Here is a 17,063-nt window from a genome sequence, read left to right as displayed (position 1 = left end):
CTTTTATTTCAGGACTTGAAAGGCACTAGTGAGCAGTTTCCATGTCATGAGCAGCCATTGAAACCCCACAAGCACGGTAATGAACCTGCATCATTACCAATCCCTTTTTACAGACGAGGACACCGAGGGTCAAAGAGCCAGGGTCCCCCAGCAGAGGCAGGGCAAAGCAGCTGGGGCTGACTCCCAAGCCGAGCACTCCCGGGCACGACCACCAGGGGGGGTGAGCGCCCAGGGACGGAGCGGTCGGGAGGTTAGGGGGCGCTGCCCGCCGTCTGTCCCTCCCTCCCGCCATGGGTCCCGCCCGCCGGGGGAGGCGCGTACTGGGGCCCCGCGCGCGGTCCGCGCCCACCGGAGCGGGAGACGAGGCGGGCGCGCGGAGCCGGGCGTGCACGGCCGGACCGCAAGGGCGTCGGTGCCCTTGACCATGGCGGCGGTGGCCGCGGTCCTGCTGGGTCTGGCGCTCCTGGCGCCGCGGGCGGCCGGCGCGGGCATGGGCGCGTGTTACGACGACGCGGGGCGCCCGCAGCGCTGCCTGCCCGTGTTCGAGAACGCGGCGTTCGGCCGGCTAGCCGAGGCCTCCCACACGTGCGGCCGCCCGCCCGAGGACTTCTGTCCGCACGTGGGCGCTCAGGGAGCGGGGGCGCAGTGCCAGCGCTGCGACGCCGCCGACCCCGAGCGCCACCACAACGCCTCCTACCTCACCGACTTCCACAGCCAGGACGACAGCACCTGGTGGCAGAGCCCGTCCATGGCCTTTGGGGTGCAGTACCCCACCTCGGTCAACATCACTCTTAACCTGGGTAAGCGCGGGCTCAGGGCACCGCCATCACCTCGTCCCCTGTGCGCACCATCGGGGGCTCGAGGCTGCGCGCCCTGGGTTAGCTGTAGGATCCAGATATGGGAGGCCTCAGGAAAGGGACCTGTGCCCCCCACTATCTGGAAGGATAGACTGATGAGTGTCTCTTGGGGCTGGGAGGGGTGGGAAGCCTCCTGGGAGCCCTTTACAGAGCAGCGGATCTGGGTGCGAGGACCATGCCCTGTAATGATTGTCCATCCTAGACCCAGAGCTGTTGTGGGCAAAGAAGGGAGGTGACCCACCAGGGGGTGAACTAGTCAGCTTTCTGGGGCAGGGGCTCCTAATCTTGGGGCATCTGGTTGACTTCTGGGGTTCAGTGAATCCCTGAGGCTGTGTGCCGTCCCTGGGGGTGATCTTGGTGACAGAGCCAGCGTGTTCATCACCGAGAAGGTTGCCCTCAGGGCAGGAGCCGAGTATCACCCGGCTGTTGGGTAACTGGACCGGATGGCATGGCCTCTCTGCTATGCCCAAGCCTTTCCACCCAACCCCACGCCATGGTGCAAGAGCCCTTAGGTCCCCGGGAATCACAGTCCCGAGTCTGGACCCAGCACTTCACTCGTGGTACCTCCCGCATTTCAGGGAATGGGAATAACCACCTCCCCCCCGACCCCTGGCTCCGTAGCCCTTTCAGGGAGGGAGTGTTTCCATTGGTCCACACTCCCTTATCTGTGGGTTCAAAATCTCCCAAAGCTCTGAAAACTCAAAGTATTTTTTTAATATTTATTTATTTATTTGGCTGCGCTGAGTCTTAGCTGTGGCACAAGGGCTCTTAGTTGAGGCATGCATGCTGGATCTAATTCCCTGACCAGGGATCGAACCCAGGCCCCCCACACTGGGAGCATGGAGCCTTAACCGCTGGACCAGTGGGGAAGCCCCTCAAAGTATTTTTATAACTCATTTCGGCTGCTAAACCTGACCTGAGGCTACTTATAGACCTTGTTGATCCTAGAGTGAATAGTAATACATTCTGTTCCTGAGATGTTTGAACATGGCTGTTAGCCCCAGACCCGGCTGGAGGTGTTAACACAATGCATGGCATAAGGACTGCATCATCTCTCTAAAGTCTGAAGAGTTCTGAATTCTAAACCACATCCGGAGCCAAACGGTTTCGATAAGGAATTATGGGAATGTATCCCTATTTTTCAGAGGAGAAAATTGAGGTTCAGAGAGGTTAAGTCTTTTGCCCAAAGACACACAGCTGCTAAATGATACTGACATCCGTGTGTATCCAAGATCAGAGCATAAACTTCTTGACGTGAATTCCACCCGTCGGTGGAGTTGGCTTTTCCTAGCTCTGAGTGACAGTGCCTTGGGGAGGGCTGGGGAACGGCACTGAAGTGGTAGGGGGGACACCGAGCCTTCTCAGAAGAGCAGGCTGGTACCCACTGCCACCCCAAGAAGCTCGGTTGCTCTGAGGCCTTGTTACCACCCATTGACCTGTCGGGCTCTCCAGGTGGGGCTTGTCGATGGGATGGGAGGGATGGGATGGGACGGGTCTCTCTACCCAGGCGTGCGACAGGAAACCAGTGGGGGGAGAGAGGTTGGGGGAGCTGGCTAGACTGGCCTGGCAGGACCCCAAGGCCACAGGGGAAGGAATCTGGGATAGGATGGGGTCTGTGGGAGACAGTTTGTTCCATGACAGAGGATGCGGGATGGGCTGATGTGTTGCTTGTGTGGGTGGAACCTGGGTCAGATGAGGGGCTCAGGCTAGGCACAGATGAGGCAGGAGCAGGCGGGGGAGGGTCTACGTGTTTGGATTTGGGGCAGTTCCCGTTTACACTTGGTGTGTGCCAGGCCCTACACCACACACACACACACACACACACACACACACACACACACACACACACACACACACACACACACACACACCATTGTTCTTCCCGTCGTGTTGTGCAACACCAGGCATGTGGGAGGGGCTCTGGAAGGGTCTGTACAGTGAATGAAGGAAGGAGGCCTCCACCTCCTCCGTCCTGTGCCCCGGGCCCAGCTCAGGTCTCTCTTTTGCCTGCCTCAGGCCACAGAAGAGGCTTTACACTCAAGCCCAGCACAGCCACTCACTGGGCAGACGCCACCCCCTCCCCGTGCCTCGGTTTCCTCCCTGTGAAATGGGGTGAGAGTTGCCACCTCTCGGGCAGTGTGCAGGTCCTGTGAGCTCAGGTCGGCCAGGCGCTTACAGGAGCGGGGACAGTCCTTGTGTGTGACCAGCAGGACTCTGCTGAGAGCGGCTCAGGCTGAGGTTCCCCTTGGGGTGGCCTCTTCCAAAGGGATTGAGAAATGTTCTCCCAGCTGGCTCCCCAAAGACATCCTGACCCTGGTCCCATTTATGCAGGAGGGGTTCTGGGGACCCACAGCAGCCCCAGACAGACGCGGCCCACGTTTGGTTCCGTTCAAATTTGGTTTTCTCCACGCTGAGCCACAGGTCGCATAATATCAGGGGAGGAAGAGTTCTGGGACCATCAGGGGATTCCTGGTGGGGGCTGGGTGGGTCCTCAGTCAAGGTGGGCGGGAGCCTCTCTTAGCCCTCAGGCCGCCTCTGCTGGCTCTGCCCCCTCTCTCCTTGACCTCATTGGAGGGAGGAGTGGGCAGCAGCTCTGGCCCCCGTCTCCTGGAGGGAGGGGGGTGAGGCCGGGGGAGGGACAGGCGGCCGATCTCTCCTGGAGAGAGTGGGGTGAGACTGGGGGAGGGCCGGTCAGCCCTGGACGGAGGTCGCTGCTTTCCCAGCCTCCTGCGAGCTCGCAGACATCTGTTCCAAATCCCTGAGTCCTGTCGCTAAGCTGAGCCTTCCTGTCTGGGATGAAAGGCAGCCTCGGGGTCTGGTGGCTCCCAGCCCTCCACGGAGGCCACGGGAAGTGAGCAGGCTGGAGCCTCGGAGTGGGTGTGTGGGAGGTGGATGGTCATCAGGGGTAACACAGTATTCAGGGGGCCCTCACCACGTGCTAGGGACCCCACTAAGTCAGCACCCCATCCCAGCACCGTTTGTTCTTTTTCTTTGACCACGCCGTGCGGCATGTGGAATATTAGTTCTGCGACCAGGGATTGAACCCGTGCCCCCTGCATTGGGAGCGTGGAGTCTTAACCACTGGACCACCAGGGAAGTCCCCGTTTGTTCTTTTATAGACAGGGAAACTGAGGCTCTGAGGATGAAATCAGTGCCTAGTGTCCCACCGCGGACCCTGGGACCCTCCCCGCAGTGCGCTGCGTTTGGGGATGATACACGTCCAGGTTATGCCTCAGCTTTCGGCTGGCCTTGGGAGTCTCCCTTCTTGCTTGTACACTTTCTTGGATTCCTGAGAAGCTACTGGAAAGACCATTAAGTCCCTGAGCAGGTGAGTTCTGAGCCCCTGAGCGAGGGGAAGTTTTCTCCAGCCTCAGATCCCGGCTGGGGGCTGCCCGTGTGCAGGGCCAGTTCTCCCTGCATCCGTTCAGCATCTGCTCCATCTTCATGGAGCCAGAAGACGAGCTGGGCCCCGGGAACGATGTGGATGAAGATTTATGCTCAGGGGACACACCCGGGGAGAGCGGGCCTCTTGGAGATGTGAAGGGTGGTGGGAGTTGACAGAAGAGTGGAGGGCATCCCAGGTCAAGGGGAGCCAGGAGGCCGCTCTGTGTGTTCTTGGACCTGCACGGCCTGGATGGCCAGAGCGGAGGGGACAGAGGACAGCGGGGCCTGGCCCAGTGGGAGCTGGACGTCAGAAGGACCTGCCGGCCCTGGTGGAGCCCGACGCCGGCTGGGTCTCCTGAGCTTTGACTCCACTGCGTCTTCCTGTCGAGTGGGCGGCCGTGTTTGCATTGGACGAGGCCAGCACCGGGGCGCCAAGTCCTCCTTCCTTCTCCCTGGGGGTTCTGGCTGGAATGCCGGGCCCCAGTCAGGTCAGGGGTCAAGGCAGCGGCCCTGATTAGCCTCTACCGCAGAAGCAGCCCCCCATGGCCCTGGGCCCAGCTGGCCCTGGCTGGCCTCGCCCCCATCTGGGCTCAGGATGGACCCAGCCGTTGCAGGAGTGGGAAGTCCCAAAGCCCAGGAAGGATGCAGGCAGCCTCCAGATCTCCCCTCCCTCCCCTCCCGCTCTGGCTGCACCAGCTGCGCTTCAGCAGGGCTGAGGATGGGCCGAGACTGCCTCTGTCTTCCTGGTCTTTGCCTTTGCTCTTGCATCTGCCCGGCAAAACTTCCTGTTCCCGCCTTCTCCTGGATAACCCGTATCTCATTCATAAACAGAACAGCCTAGTGCCTACTGCGTGCCAGTCCCTGTACCAAGCCCTGGGGATGCAACAGCGGACAGGCCACTATCTGCCCCACTAGGCTTTGAGGTCACCTCCTACAGGAAGCCCTCAGCCCCCAGGATTGGGCAGAGAGCCTGCCTGTATGCTCTTGCAGCCCCTCACCCTTCCCCCGTCACAGTCTAGATCATAGGCGTGAGTTGTTTGTGTCCATCACTGGCTCCAGGCTACAGAGGGAATGCTTGTTTTCACAGCTGCACCCCAGCGCCCAGGGCAGGGCCCCCTGCACAGTGGTGCTGTTGGTTGGGTGGATGGATGGAATGACAGCATTTAGTCATGCGTGTGCCGGGGACTGTGGTAAGTGCTTTGCAGGCATTTACTCATGAAGCCCTTTTACTGTGATGCCCATTTTGCAAATGGGGAAATGGAGTCACTGTGTTCAAGACACTTGCCCATTTCACTGGAGGGAGGTTAGGTCTTTTGCCCAAGGCAACAGAGCTGCTAAGCAGTGGAGCGGGGATGTGAACCCCAGCACATCATGGCTACACTGTATTTCCTCCCTGGAAACAAGGAATGAGTGGATGAACGCATGAATGAATAACTCCCCAGCCTTCCAGATCCATCCCAGACTCTTAAGCTGTAGCTCTGCCCTTCCTCCTGGCCCTGCCTCGCACCTGGGCACCCCAGGGCTCCAGCCACTTCACCTGCCTCCCTTCCCCTGCTCTCTCTCATCTCCCCGCCAGCCCTGCCACCAGCTGTGCCCTCTCTCCATCTCATGCCCCTGGCTTTGCCTGTTGGGATCATGGTCGACATTTGGGGCTCCACCTGCACCTCCAGCCCAGTCTCCCACCTGAGCCCTTGACCAGGTCATTCAAGCATCCTCCTGAAAGCCGACCGCTGAATGTCACGCATGGGCCCCAAACTTAGGGTCCAAAAGTAAAGGTGCACCGTGTAAACGATATTCATAGCAGCATCGTTCACAATAACTGAAGAGTGGAAGCAACCCAAGTGTCCACTGATGAATGAATACGCAAAATGTGGCACCGCCGTACAATGGCATATTTTTCAGCCTTTAGAAGGAAGGAGGTTCTGACACATGCTGCTACGTGGATGAACCTCAAAGACATTATGCTCAGGGAGATAAGCCAGACACAGGACAAACACTCTATGATTCCACTCATATGAGTCCCTGAACGAGTCACATTCATAGAGACAGAAGGTAGAATGGTGGTTGCCAGGGGCTGGGGGAGCAAAGAATGGGAAGTTAGTGTTTAATGGGTATGGAGTTTCAGTTTGGGAAGATGAAAAAGTTCTGAAGATGGATGGTGGCCACGGTTGCACAACAGTGTGAATGTGCTTAATACCAGTGATCCGTATGCTTAAAAATGATTAAGATGGTAAATGTTATGTTATATATATTATGTTATGTTATATATATTTTATGTTATATGTATATATTTAAAATTAAAAAGTAAAGGCATCCTTCTTCCTTCCCCCTCGTCTCTCCATGCACCAAAGCAAGGAACTCAGGAATCCACTGCAGTTCTTCCCTCCTCATCCTTTGACTTCAGCATTCGCCAGATCACTAGATCATTCTCTGGAATGTTCCTTGTCTTTGCCTTCCTCTCCATCATTCCCACTCAGCCCCTCATCTGTTCCCTGATAGATGGCAATGGTCTTAAATGCCCTGACACCTCTCTTGGCAGACTTGTAGTTTGTACATTTCAGTCATGGCTCCATTCAGACTGGACCTCAGAATCCTTCTTAACACAATAATCAGGCAATAATCAGTCAGACGAAATCTGTTCACACTCCCCAGGTTAGACAATAGGCTTGACAATCTTGATATCCATATTTGAGGTTTAGACTCTTGGCCCAAAGTTGAGGGAACTGTCGTGGGCCTGGCTCTGATTCAGCCAGGCTCTCATGGTGTCTGGCACTGTGGTCACAGGGATTCCCCAGCTCTTCACAGGGATTCAGCGAGCCCCAAATTGCCAAGAGCTAGGATGGGAGAGGAAGACGAGAACCGTGGATGGCCAGATGCTAGGGCGGAGGAGCCCTGCTGTGATGCCTCCTGCAGGCTGGGAGCGGCTCTCCCCACCTGGTTCTCATGCCCACAGTGGGCAGGGCAGCCTCGCCCACGCACTTCCGCTCAGCTCCCCACCCTGTCCCCTCCAGCCCCATCCCCAGGCCACTGCTCCCCAGATGGCTCCAATTAAAGGGCTTTGTTTTGTTTCCATTTTCCCAAAATAAGCCTCTCCTTCGGAGCTCGTTCTGCTCGGTCAGTGCCGGATGTGGGCCAGCCTGCTTTTATGGCCGCCCTGGTGTCATTCCTGTTGGGCTTTACGTCCCAGCTGGCTGGAGAGGACGTGGCTTGGTGTTCCTGGTGCTGGCTTGGGCGACCTCTGCAGTTTTCACGGGCACTGGCACCTCCTTCCTGGGCAGCCCTTTCTCTCTGAGCATTGAATGGAGGGGTGGCTGGTTCGGCAACCTGAGGGCAGACAAGCCTGTAGTTGAGCAGAGACTCAGCTGTTTTCTACGTGACCTTGTGCGAGACCCTTTCTCCTGCCTGAACCTCGGGTTCCTTGTTAGTAAGATGTGCACGGTTATGGAACTGTTTGGGGGTCTCTGAGATAGAGTGTACATAGAGCACTTAACAAGGTGCCTGGCACATAGTAGGTGCTCACTAAATGCTGGCTGTTGTTCAGCAGACTCATTCGGGGGGTCGTGATTGGCAGAACCCTGTGACAGCCTCAGTCATGTTGTCAGGCCTGCCTGTCTCCACTTGTTCACTGGATTGTAACCTCCTTAAAGGTACAAATCATGCTTCATCTGGCAAGCATTTATGGAGCGCCTGCTGTGTACCTGGCACTGTGCTCAGCTCTGAGGATTCACTGCCCCATCCCAAGGAGGGCACAGACTAGTGGGACGGATGAGCAGGTCTTTACAGAACAGGGTGAAGAGGCTCAGGGCAGCTGGGGAGCACCAGTGAGGCACCCATACCCACAGCTCCAGGGATGAGTAGCCATCAGGGAAGGCGGGAGAAAGGTGTTCCACACAGGACTCAGGCTGGGGCATTTGATCAGTCTGCTAAACCAGTGGGATGAGCAGGGATGCACGGAAGCCAGCCAGGTGAGGAGCGGAGGGAACAGCCTATTGGGTGGCTGGGAGTTGAGATCCATGTGGTCCCAAGCAGTGTCACTCCGCAGTTAACAGGTGGGGATGACGTTTTGGCCCAGCTTTTTTGATGGGAGCACACCTGTCTCAATCACCCTGAAGCTTCATTGGCCCCTGGAGCTTGCAAGGGTCTGGGTTGAGGCTGCAAATTTAATTCTTGTCACTGTTCAGAAGATCTCAGGGCCAGTTCCTTCCCCAGGCTTCGGGTTGCCTTTGGCAGAAACCTTTTCATCGCAAAGCAGGGATTAAGTTGCTTTCTTAGCCCTTCTAATTAACTCTTGGCCCTTCTGTTAACTCTTGTAACAGAAAGTCCCTGCCGCGCCTCTGTGACGTACCTGCATCTTCTCGCACCTGGCTTGGCAAGGAAAGGGAAAAGCCGCGATGTTTCCTAGTGTGCGGTGTTGCATGAAATCCCGGTGGCCGCCTTTTTCCAATCACGCTTCTAGCTGCCAGCTACCTTTTAAGTGGCTCCAAGTTCCCCTCCTGAGAGGTGTCTGGCTGCTAGATGTTTACAGAGGAATCTGGGCCTGTGGACCCACAGCGACCTCCACACAGCATCCTTTCGTGAACGCGCACCTGGGGCGAGTCCTCACCTGGTTCCGAGGTCTGACGCCTGCTCAGAACAGAAGCGGCCGCCCCAGACGCCGGCTCCGTTGGCAACACATGCTTTCTTTGAAGGGGCTTGGAGTGACAGTGCCAGGCTGTGCTGCAATGTAACTTTGAAAAGCATCTTAAAACAGAACATGGCAAGGCGGTTGCTTTTTAAATTTTTTTTTAATTTGTGTTTTCTCCAGTTTTTAAATTAGAACAAACTTCATGAGAAAAAATTGGGAAAATGTAGAACACTTGAAAAGGGAAGAAAAGTCACTGAGTCCTCTGCCCTGAGGACAGTCATGCTTATGCATTCGATGTCTTTCTTTTCTGCTCCTTTAGGGATTTTTAAATATCATCTGACGATTCTAAACGTAAGGTCGTTTGTCTTTTTTTTCATTCAACATTTTCACTTTCCCATGTAATATAAACTCATTGTCAGCTGCTTCCGTGGTTTCAATCATCCTGTGAGTTTATCCCTACAATTTATTGAATCCTTATGGTTCCACTTTTTTCCCTATTATAAAACAATTCCTTGATGAACTTCTTGATTTAGGTCCCATGCCTTGTTCGAATTCCCAGAAGTGGGATTTTTTTTTTTTTTCACCAAAGGCCAGGAATATTTTCATGGCCCTTCATCTGTGTCACCACACTGCATTCCCAAGGGGCCAATATGTATAATTTTGCCGCAGTTTTTTCTTTTATTGTGGTAAAATACACATAACATAAAATTTATTACCTTAACCATTTTTAAGTGTACATTTCACTGGTATTAAGTATATTCACACTGTTGTATTATTGTTGTATATTCACCACCATCCACCCACAGAATTTTTTCATCTTCCTAAACTGAAACTCTGTCCCCATTAAATACTATTACTCTCTCTCCTTACCCACCATTCTACTTTCTGTCTCCATATATTCGACTCCTCTAGGGGCTTCATATAGGTGGAATCATATAGTATTTGTCTTTTGATGACTGGCCTAATTTGCTTCACATCATGTCCTCAGGGTTCATCCATGTTGTAGCATGTGTCAGAATTTCCTTCCTTTTTAAGGCTGAATACGATTTCACTGGGTGGATGGACCACATTTTGTTTTTTAATTCATTAATTTAGTTTTGGCTGCGTTGGGTCTTCGTTGCTGCGCGCGGGCTTTCTTTAGTTGTGGCACGAGGGCTCAGTAGTTGTGGTTCGCGGGCTCTAGAGCGCAAGCTCAGTAGTTGTGGTTCGCGGGCTTAGTTGCTCCACGCCATGTGGGATCTTCCCGGACCAGGGCTCGAACCCGTGTCCCCTGCATTGGCAGGCGGATTCCTAACCACTGCACCACCAGGGAAGTCCCTGGACCACATTTTGTTTATTCATCATCTGTTGATGGACACATGGGTTGCTTCTACGTCTTGGCTATTGTGTGTAATGCTGCTATGAACATGTGTGTCCAAATATCTCTTCAAGACCCTGCTTTCAGTACTCTGGGGTCTATACTCAGTAGTGGAATTGCTGGATCATATGGTAAGTCTATTTTTAATTTTTTGTGGAACCGCCAAACGGTTTTCCAAAGCAAATGCACCATTTTACACTCCTACTAGCGGTGCACAAGGGTTCCAACTTTTCCACACCCTCACCAGTGCTTGTTACTGTTATCTGATTTTTAAAATATATTTATTTATTTATTTAATTTACTTACTTTGGCTGTGCCACGTCTTAGTTGCGGCATGCATGTGGGATCTAGTTCCTCGACCACGGATTGAACCCGGGGCCCCTGCATTGGGAGCGTGGAGTCTTAACCACTGGACCACCGGGGAAGTCCCTGTTACCTGTTTTTTTAAAAAATAATAGCCACCCTCATGGATGTGAGGACCAATTCAGTGCTTTTTAGTACTATTCATAGACTTGTATACTCATCACCACAATCCATTTTTCAACATTTTTATCACCTCCAAAGAAACCCTGTGCCATTAGCAGTCACCTCCCCCTGCCAAGTATTCACCCAACACCCCAGGCCCTGAAAACCACGAATCTACTTTCTGTCCTTCTGGATTTGCCTGTTCAGGACATTTAATATAGGTGAAATCATACATTATATAGTCTTTGGGATTAGCTTCTTTTATTTATCACAATATTTTCAAGGTTCATCCACACTGTAGCATGTGTGAGGACTTTATTCCTTTTCCTTGCCAAATGCTATTCCTTTGTATGACATACCACCTTTTATTTATTCATGTATCTGTGGACAAACATTTGAGTTGTTTCCATTCTTTGCATTTTATGAGTACTGCTGCTCTGAACATTGGTGTCCAGGTTTTTGTGAGGACGTATGTTTTCATTTCGCTTGGGTACACGCCTGGGAGTGAGATTGCTGAGTCATGTGGTAACTCTGTGTTTAACATTTTGAGAAACCACCAGACTGCTTTCCAAAGCACCTGCACCGTGTTACATCTCCACCAGCTGTGTACGAGGCTTCCGATTTCTCCACCTCCTTGCCAACACTTATTTTTGTCTGTCTCTTTTATTTTATCCATCTTAAGGGAGTGAAGTGGTATCTCATTGTGGTTTTGGTCTGGCTAACGATGTTGGGCATCTTCTCCTGTGCTCATTGACCATTGATATATCTTTTTTGGAGAAATGCCTACGTAGATCCTTTTTTCTGTTTTCCATTTTTAAATTGGGTTATCTGTGGTTTTTTTTTCTTTTTGGCTGCGCTGCACAGCGTGCGAGATCTTAGGTCCCCGACCGGGGATCGAACCCGTGCCCCCTGCAGTGAAAGCGCCGAGTCTTAACCACTGGACCTCCAGGGAATTCCCGGGTTATCTGTCTTTTTATTTTTGAGTTGTAAGAATTCTTTAAATGTTCTAGATAAATTCCTTAACAGATTTAATGCTTTGCAAATATTTTCTCCTATTCTGTGGGTTGGCTTTTCATTCTTCTCAGTGGTGTCTTTAGAAGGACACATTTTTTGATTTTGATGAAGTTCAATTCATCTGTTTTTTTCCCTTTGTCAGCTGTGCTTTCGGTGTCACATCTAAGAAGGCTTTGCCTAACCCAGGTCATGAAGATTTACTCCTATATTTTCTTGTAAGAGTTTTATAGATTTAGCTCTCACTTTGGGCCGAGATGTTTAAACAGAGGATTGAAGTGACTTCTCCTCAGTGCATCAGGGAGACTGTGGACAGTGACAGAGGTGGCAGCAGTGGGAAAGGCCTCCTGGGGTATCTGGGACCAGGGCAGAACAGCCAGAGGGAAGAAAGCAGATGTGGGAAAGGGGTGGAGAGAAGTTCTGTGCTGCTCTGGGGAATGGGAGGGCTCCCTCCCTCTCTTGGTCATTCATTCGTTCATTAGTCCATTGGTTTTTCTGTTCTTAGGCATTACTTGCTGACACCTGTCGGGGCAGATGAGGATGTAGGCGGCTGTCCTCCCCACCCTCCCTGCTCCCCAGCCGCATGCCCCTTCCCATCCCGGCCTCCCAGCTCTGAGTAACTCTGGGGGATCTGGAGCCATTGTGAGCGCTCCTGCGGCATAAAGGTAGCAGCTGGGCAGAGAGGAGGGCAGGGTGTGGCCTGAAGACCCCACATTTGATGTCAGCAGGGTTGGGGAGGGGAGCAGGACTAAAGCCGATGGAGAGGCCACTGAGGGGGGGAGTGAGCAGAGGGGGCCGAGAAGGGGACCCAGGGTGGGCTGGAAGGAGCAGCCCAGGAGCAAGACCCAGGAGGCAGGGCCAGGAGTGTGGGCTGCACGGAGGCCTGGGGAGGGGGCTTCCAAGGAACAGCGATGATCTATGGCCCAGGAAGTAAGGCAAGGTGTGGTCCCCTGGCTGTGACCGCAAGGGGCTCTGGCTGCAAGAGCAGTTTCTATCGAGCGACCCAGAGAAGCTGCATTGCAGTGGACTGAGGGTTAAATCGGGAGATGAGACCATGGGGCCAACAGATACAGACTTCTCTTAAGAACTTTGGATCAAACAGAAGTTAGATGGAAGCAGGAGACAGAGAGGGGTTCGGGGGGGGTTGTGTTAGGATTTGGGGGGGCTTGAAACAGGCATGTCTCCAGACTCCAGGGGTCTAAAATCACTGGAAGGGAATGAGACCAAAACGCACAGGTGGAAGGTTTGGTTAATTGGAGTGTAGTGAAAGAAATGACTTTCTAATGGTAGAGCAGGCTTCTTCAGGATGTGGCAACATCCCATTGCTGGAGATAGTTGAGCAGAAAGAGATGGCTGCCTGTCAGGGGTGTTACTCTGCAGATTCCTGTGCAGGGAGACAAACGGGCCTAGTTAAGGGATGGCAAGTACTTGGGCAGCATGCCAGCATTGTCCTCTCCTGTGTCCTTGACAGGCATCACTAATTAATCATGGCACATCCAGCACAGTGCTCCAGGCAGCCTCTAACGATCCATCCAAGATAGTATACGCAGCACAGCCGTTCTGCTCTCCCTGGACCAGGATTCTGACGCTCCCTTCCCTTCTGTAAAATGGGTCCATGTCTTCCCACTGCAGGGAAAGCTTACGAGATCACCTACGTGCGGCTGAAGTTCCACACCAGCCGCCCTGAGAGCTTCGCCATCTACAAGCGCACCCGGGCCGGCGGTCCCTGGGAGCCCTACCAGTACTACAGCGCCTCCTGCCAGACGACCTACGGCAAGCCCGAGGGCCAGTACCTGCGCCCCGGCGAGGATGAGCGCGTGGCCTTCTGCACCTCCGAGTTCAGCGACATCTCCCCGTTGAGCGGGGGCAACGTGGCCTTCTCCACCCTGGAGGGCCGGCCCAGTGCCTACAACTTTGAGGAGAGCCCCGTGTTGCAGGTCAGAGAGGAGTGGGGCTGGGCGGGGGCCGGGTTGGGGCAGGGGCTGGGCTGGACACTCGGGTCCAGGGGACCCCGGGGAAGTCTAAAAGGGCAGGACGACACAGGGGACTGTGAGACCTCCTGTGGTTTTCAGATTTGAAACAACAGAAGCTTTTGTTGTATCTGAATCTTTTGTGGATGACTGATAATGAAATAGATGGAAGAGGGTGCCCTGTGACAGCCACCAACTCAGCTGACCCCTTCTTTGGCAGGTGTGGGGAAAGGACTTCCCAAGGGCACACGTGGGTTGGTGGAAGGGCCCAGCGCAGACCCTGAGGGTCCTGACTCCTAGCTGGAGGTTCTGCTAGAACTCCCTGCTGGGAGCCCCGCTTCCCCCCTCTGTGATGGATGGCGTTGCCTGCCCTGTGTGTCTCCAAGGGCTGTGACGGGGATAAAAGGGAAAACACGAAAAGAACGTGAGTTTGGAGTCACAGAGTCCTGGGATCTGTGCTGTCAGGCAGAGCTACGCAGCAGAACTTCCTGCAGCGACAGAAATTATCCCTAGCAGCACCCTCCGGTATGGTAGCCACAAGCCACGTGTCTGTCTGTAGAACACATGGAATGTGACTAGCACGACTGAGGAATTGAATTTTCATTTTAATGAAGTTTAAACAGCCACATGGGGCCAGCAGCTGCCACGTTGGACAGCCAACTGTAAAGTGACCAGCACAGTGCGTGTCCTAGAAGAGATGCTCACTCACGCTTTGAAGATAAGAGTTCGTGAGCTCACCCATCTTATGGCAGAGAGCATGGCAGGCTTGTGGCTGTGCGCATCCGTACAGGGCCCCCATCCTGCCCACCTGGGTCTGCTCAGCCTTGTGGCCCTACCAGGATTAGCACCCACGCATGTCCACGTTTCTGTGCGTCAGTGACGGTTCATCTGTGGAGGTGGTGGTCTTTTTGATGTTTTGGGGCATTGGACGGCCCTCTAGTCCACTTCCCTGCATTCCGACAGACCTCTCCGAGAAAAACTGCTCTCTTCTTCCCTCGACATATTCAGAGCATTTCCTTTGCCTGTCTGGGATAATGAGGGGGCTGGGATTAGAATCCCGTTTGTTTCTGGAGGGAACACTGAGGCCCAGAAAGAGGTTGTGCCCCACCCAGGCTGTCCAGCAAAAGAAAACACGGTGTCAGCTGGCTTGAGGTCCCCAAGGCCACCCTCAGCTTCAGTGATTCACTGGAAGGACTCACAGAACTCAGAAAAGCCGCTGTACTCACGGTGACGATTTATTACAGGGAAAGGATAGAGACTGAAACCAACAAAGGGAACAGGCACATGGGACGGGTCCAGGAGAGACCAGGCATGGGGCTTCTGGGTGTCCTCTCCTAGTGGAGTCGTGGGGACAGTGCTGATTTCTCCCAGCAACTGCATGTGACAAGTGCATTGCCAACCAGGGAAGCTCCCCGTCCCTTGGAGTCCAGCCACATGCACATGGCGGACAGCCTATGGCTGACCTTGATCTCCAGCCCCTCCAGAGAGCAGGCGGATTCTGTGTGGCCCAAGGCCTCCCCATAAATCACATTGTCAGCATTGACCATCTGGGGTGGCCCAGGGCCCCAGGTGAACAAAGTTACTCTTATCAAGGAGGACATTCTGAGGGCTTGCAGGTGACCCCCCAGGAGTGGGGGGCAAAGGTCAGAACTCTCTCAGGTAAGGTTAATCCTTTCTGGCACAAAGTCTCATCTCCAGACGCCCAGGCCCTGCTTATCCCATTAAAAACGTTCACTTGTGGGCTTCCCTGGTGGCGCAGCGGTTGAGAGTCCGCCTGCCGATGCAGGGGACACGGATTCGTGCCCCGGTCTGGGAGGATCCCACATGCCGCAGAGCGGCTGGGCCCATGAGCCATGGCCGCTGAGCCTGCGCATCTGGAGACTGTACTCCCCAACGGGAGAGGCCACAACAGTGAGAGGCCCGCGTACCACAAAAAAAAAAAAAGTTCACCTGTGCTCATCACATGATTCTGTTGAAAATGACAATTTCTTCTCCATGGGGCTCCAAGCTCTGTAGATCAGAAAACATTGGCCAAGGGCATCTGAAGACAAGCACAAGGGTGGGGCACCTGCTCTGCCTGCATCTGTGCTATCTGGACAGAGGGGCCCCCTGACTCGTTGCCACTTATGTCCTGGATGCTGTCCCTAACGGGAAAACAGCCTTTTCAGAAATGAGACCCCTGCAGCCCCCAGGCAGAAGGACAGAGAAGGTCAGAGAAGGACAGAAAAAGCCAAGCCGCCCCCTCCCCTTCTCGCCCCTCTGGGCACCCCCACGGTGGCGCTTCCTCTAAGGACGTGGAGCCTTGGGGGTGTGGGGTAACGAGGGATGTGTCCATGCGGCTGCTGTGTCTTGGGTCCCTCTGTCCTCCATGGGGGCCAAGGACCTTGGGGAGAAGGCTGACCCTCTCTGGGCTGCTTGGAGACGAAGCTCCTGCCTGCCGCTTCTGCAGTTAACGCTGCATCCTGGCTCCCACGTCTGTCCAGAGTCAACCCGAGAGCCCACTTGTAGTTTTAGCTGGGCCACTGCAAGTTGCACGAGGTCCTTGCCTCTGCGTACTGGGGCTCCAATTTGCCCCCAGAGTTACCTCTAAGGCATCGGGGAGTGACCCGTACAGTTTGGGCTAAGGGAACAAATTCCCCTTCTCTCTCCCAGCTCCCTTGCTGGTGTCTCAGGGAGATTTTGATGCTGTTCCTATCACCATTGTCTTCAAGACTGATGGAGCAGGTCATAGGCTGCAAAGCAGATGCAGGAACCCAAAGAGGGGTCGCTGCAGGCCGAGACCTTGGGCAGGTCATTGCCCTCTGGGCTCCATTAGGATGATGAGGGCGTTGGAGTAGATGCAGGAAGGCAGGCTACCTAGTAGCGAAAGCTGGGACCCTGGGGTCAGATAGACCCGAATCCCAGCTCTGCGTGCACCAGCCGTGCAACTAGGAAGCAGAGTACTTACCCTCACTGATCCTCAGTCTTCTCATCTGTAAAGCATGGGTAAGAATAACACCTCCCTGTGGGGTTATGGTGAGGACCTGAGCCATAACCACACAATACGTGTCAGCTACTGCACCTTCCAGCTTGGACATCCGCTGGTTTGGGTTCTCTAGGGGCACTTTTTCTGCAGAAAGAAAAGACTCTTAGACCATCAGCTGTGCTCTGCTGGGTTCCCACCCCGGGCCTTAGCCCCCTTGCTCCTCAGCTGCTTCAGGGACCGACCAGCAGCATCAGTACCACCTGGGCACGTGTAGAAATACAGAGTCTCAGGCCCCACCTCTGATCAGAAGCTGCATTTTAACCTGATCCCTGAATGCACACTGACGTTTGAGAAGTGATTCAGGGAGTGACTCCCCGGAGGTTTATAAACTCAGCTGAGCGCTGAGGTCCCCTCTGAAGCTTTCTGGCCC

The 17,063-nt window shown here is 54.1% G+C and overlaps 1 protein-coding gene across 1 annotated transcript in view; it reads left to right on the top strand.

Annotated features, from left to right (window-relative positions):
- Positions 1 to 424: 424 nt before the first annotated feature.
- The window catches only part of LAMC3 (laminin subunit gamma 3), a gene marked incomplete at both ends in the record, with an annotated part of 59,628 nt that continues 42,989 nt past the window's right edge, over positions 425 to 17,063 (top strand). Inside the window, 2 exons of the mRNA XM_082842098.1 lie at positions 425 to 800; positions 13,331 to 13,635. Of these exons, the coding sequence (XP_082698224.1) occupies positions 425 to 800; positions 13,331 to 13,635 (681 nt within the window). The remainder of the gene's footprint in view (positions 801 to 13,330; positions 13,636 to 17,063) is intronic.

This window comes from Leucopleurus acutus (genome assembly GCF_964270905.1).
Source record: "Leucopleurus acutus genome assembly, chromosome: 7".
In the NCBI taxonomy this organism is placed as follows: Eukaryota; Metazoa; Chordata; class Mammalia; order Artiodactyla; family Delphinidae; genus Leucopleurus; species Leucopleurus acutus.
Note: the sequence above shows the minus strand (reverse complement) of the source record. Positions and strands in the feature narration are given on the sequence as shown.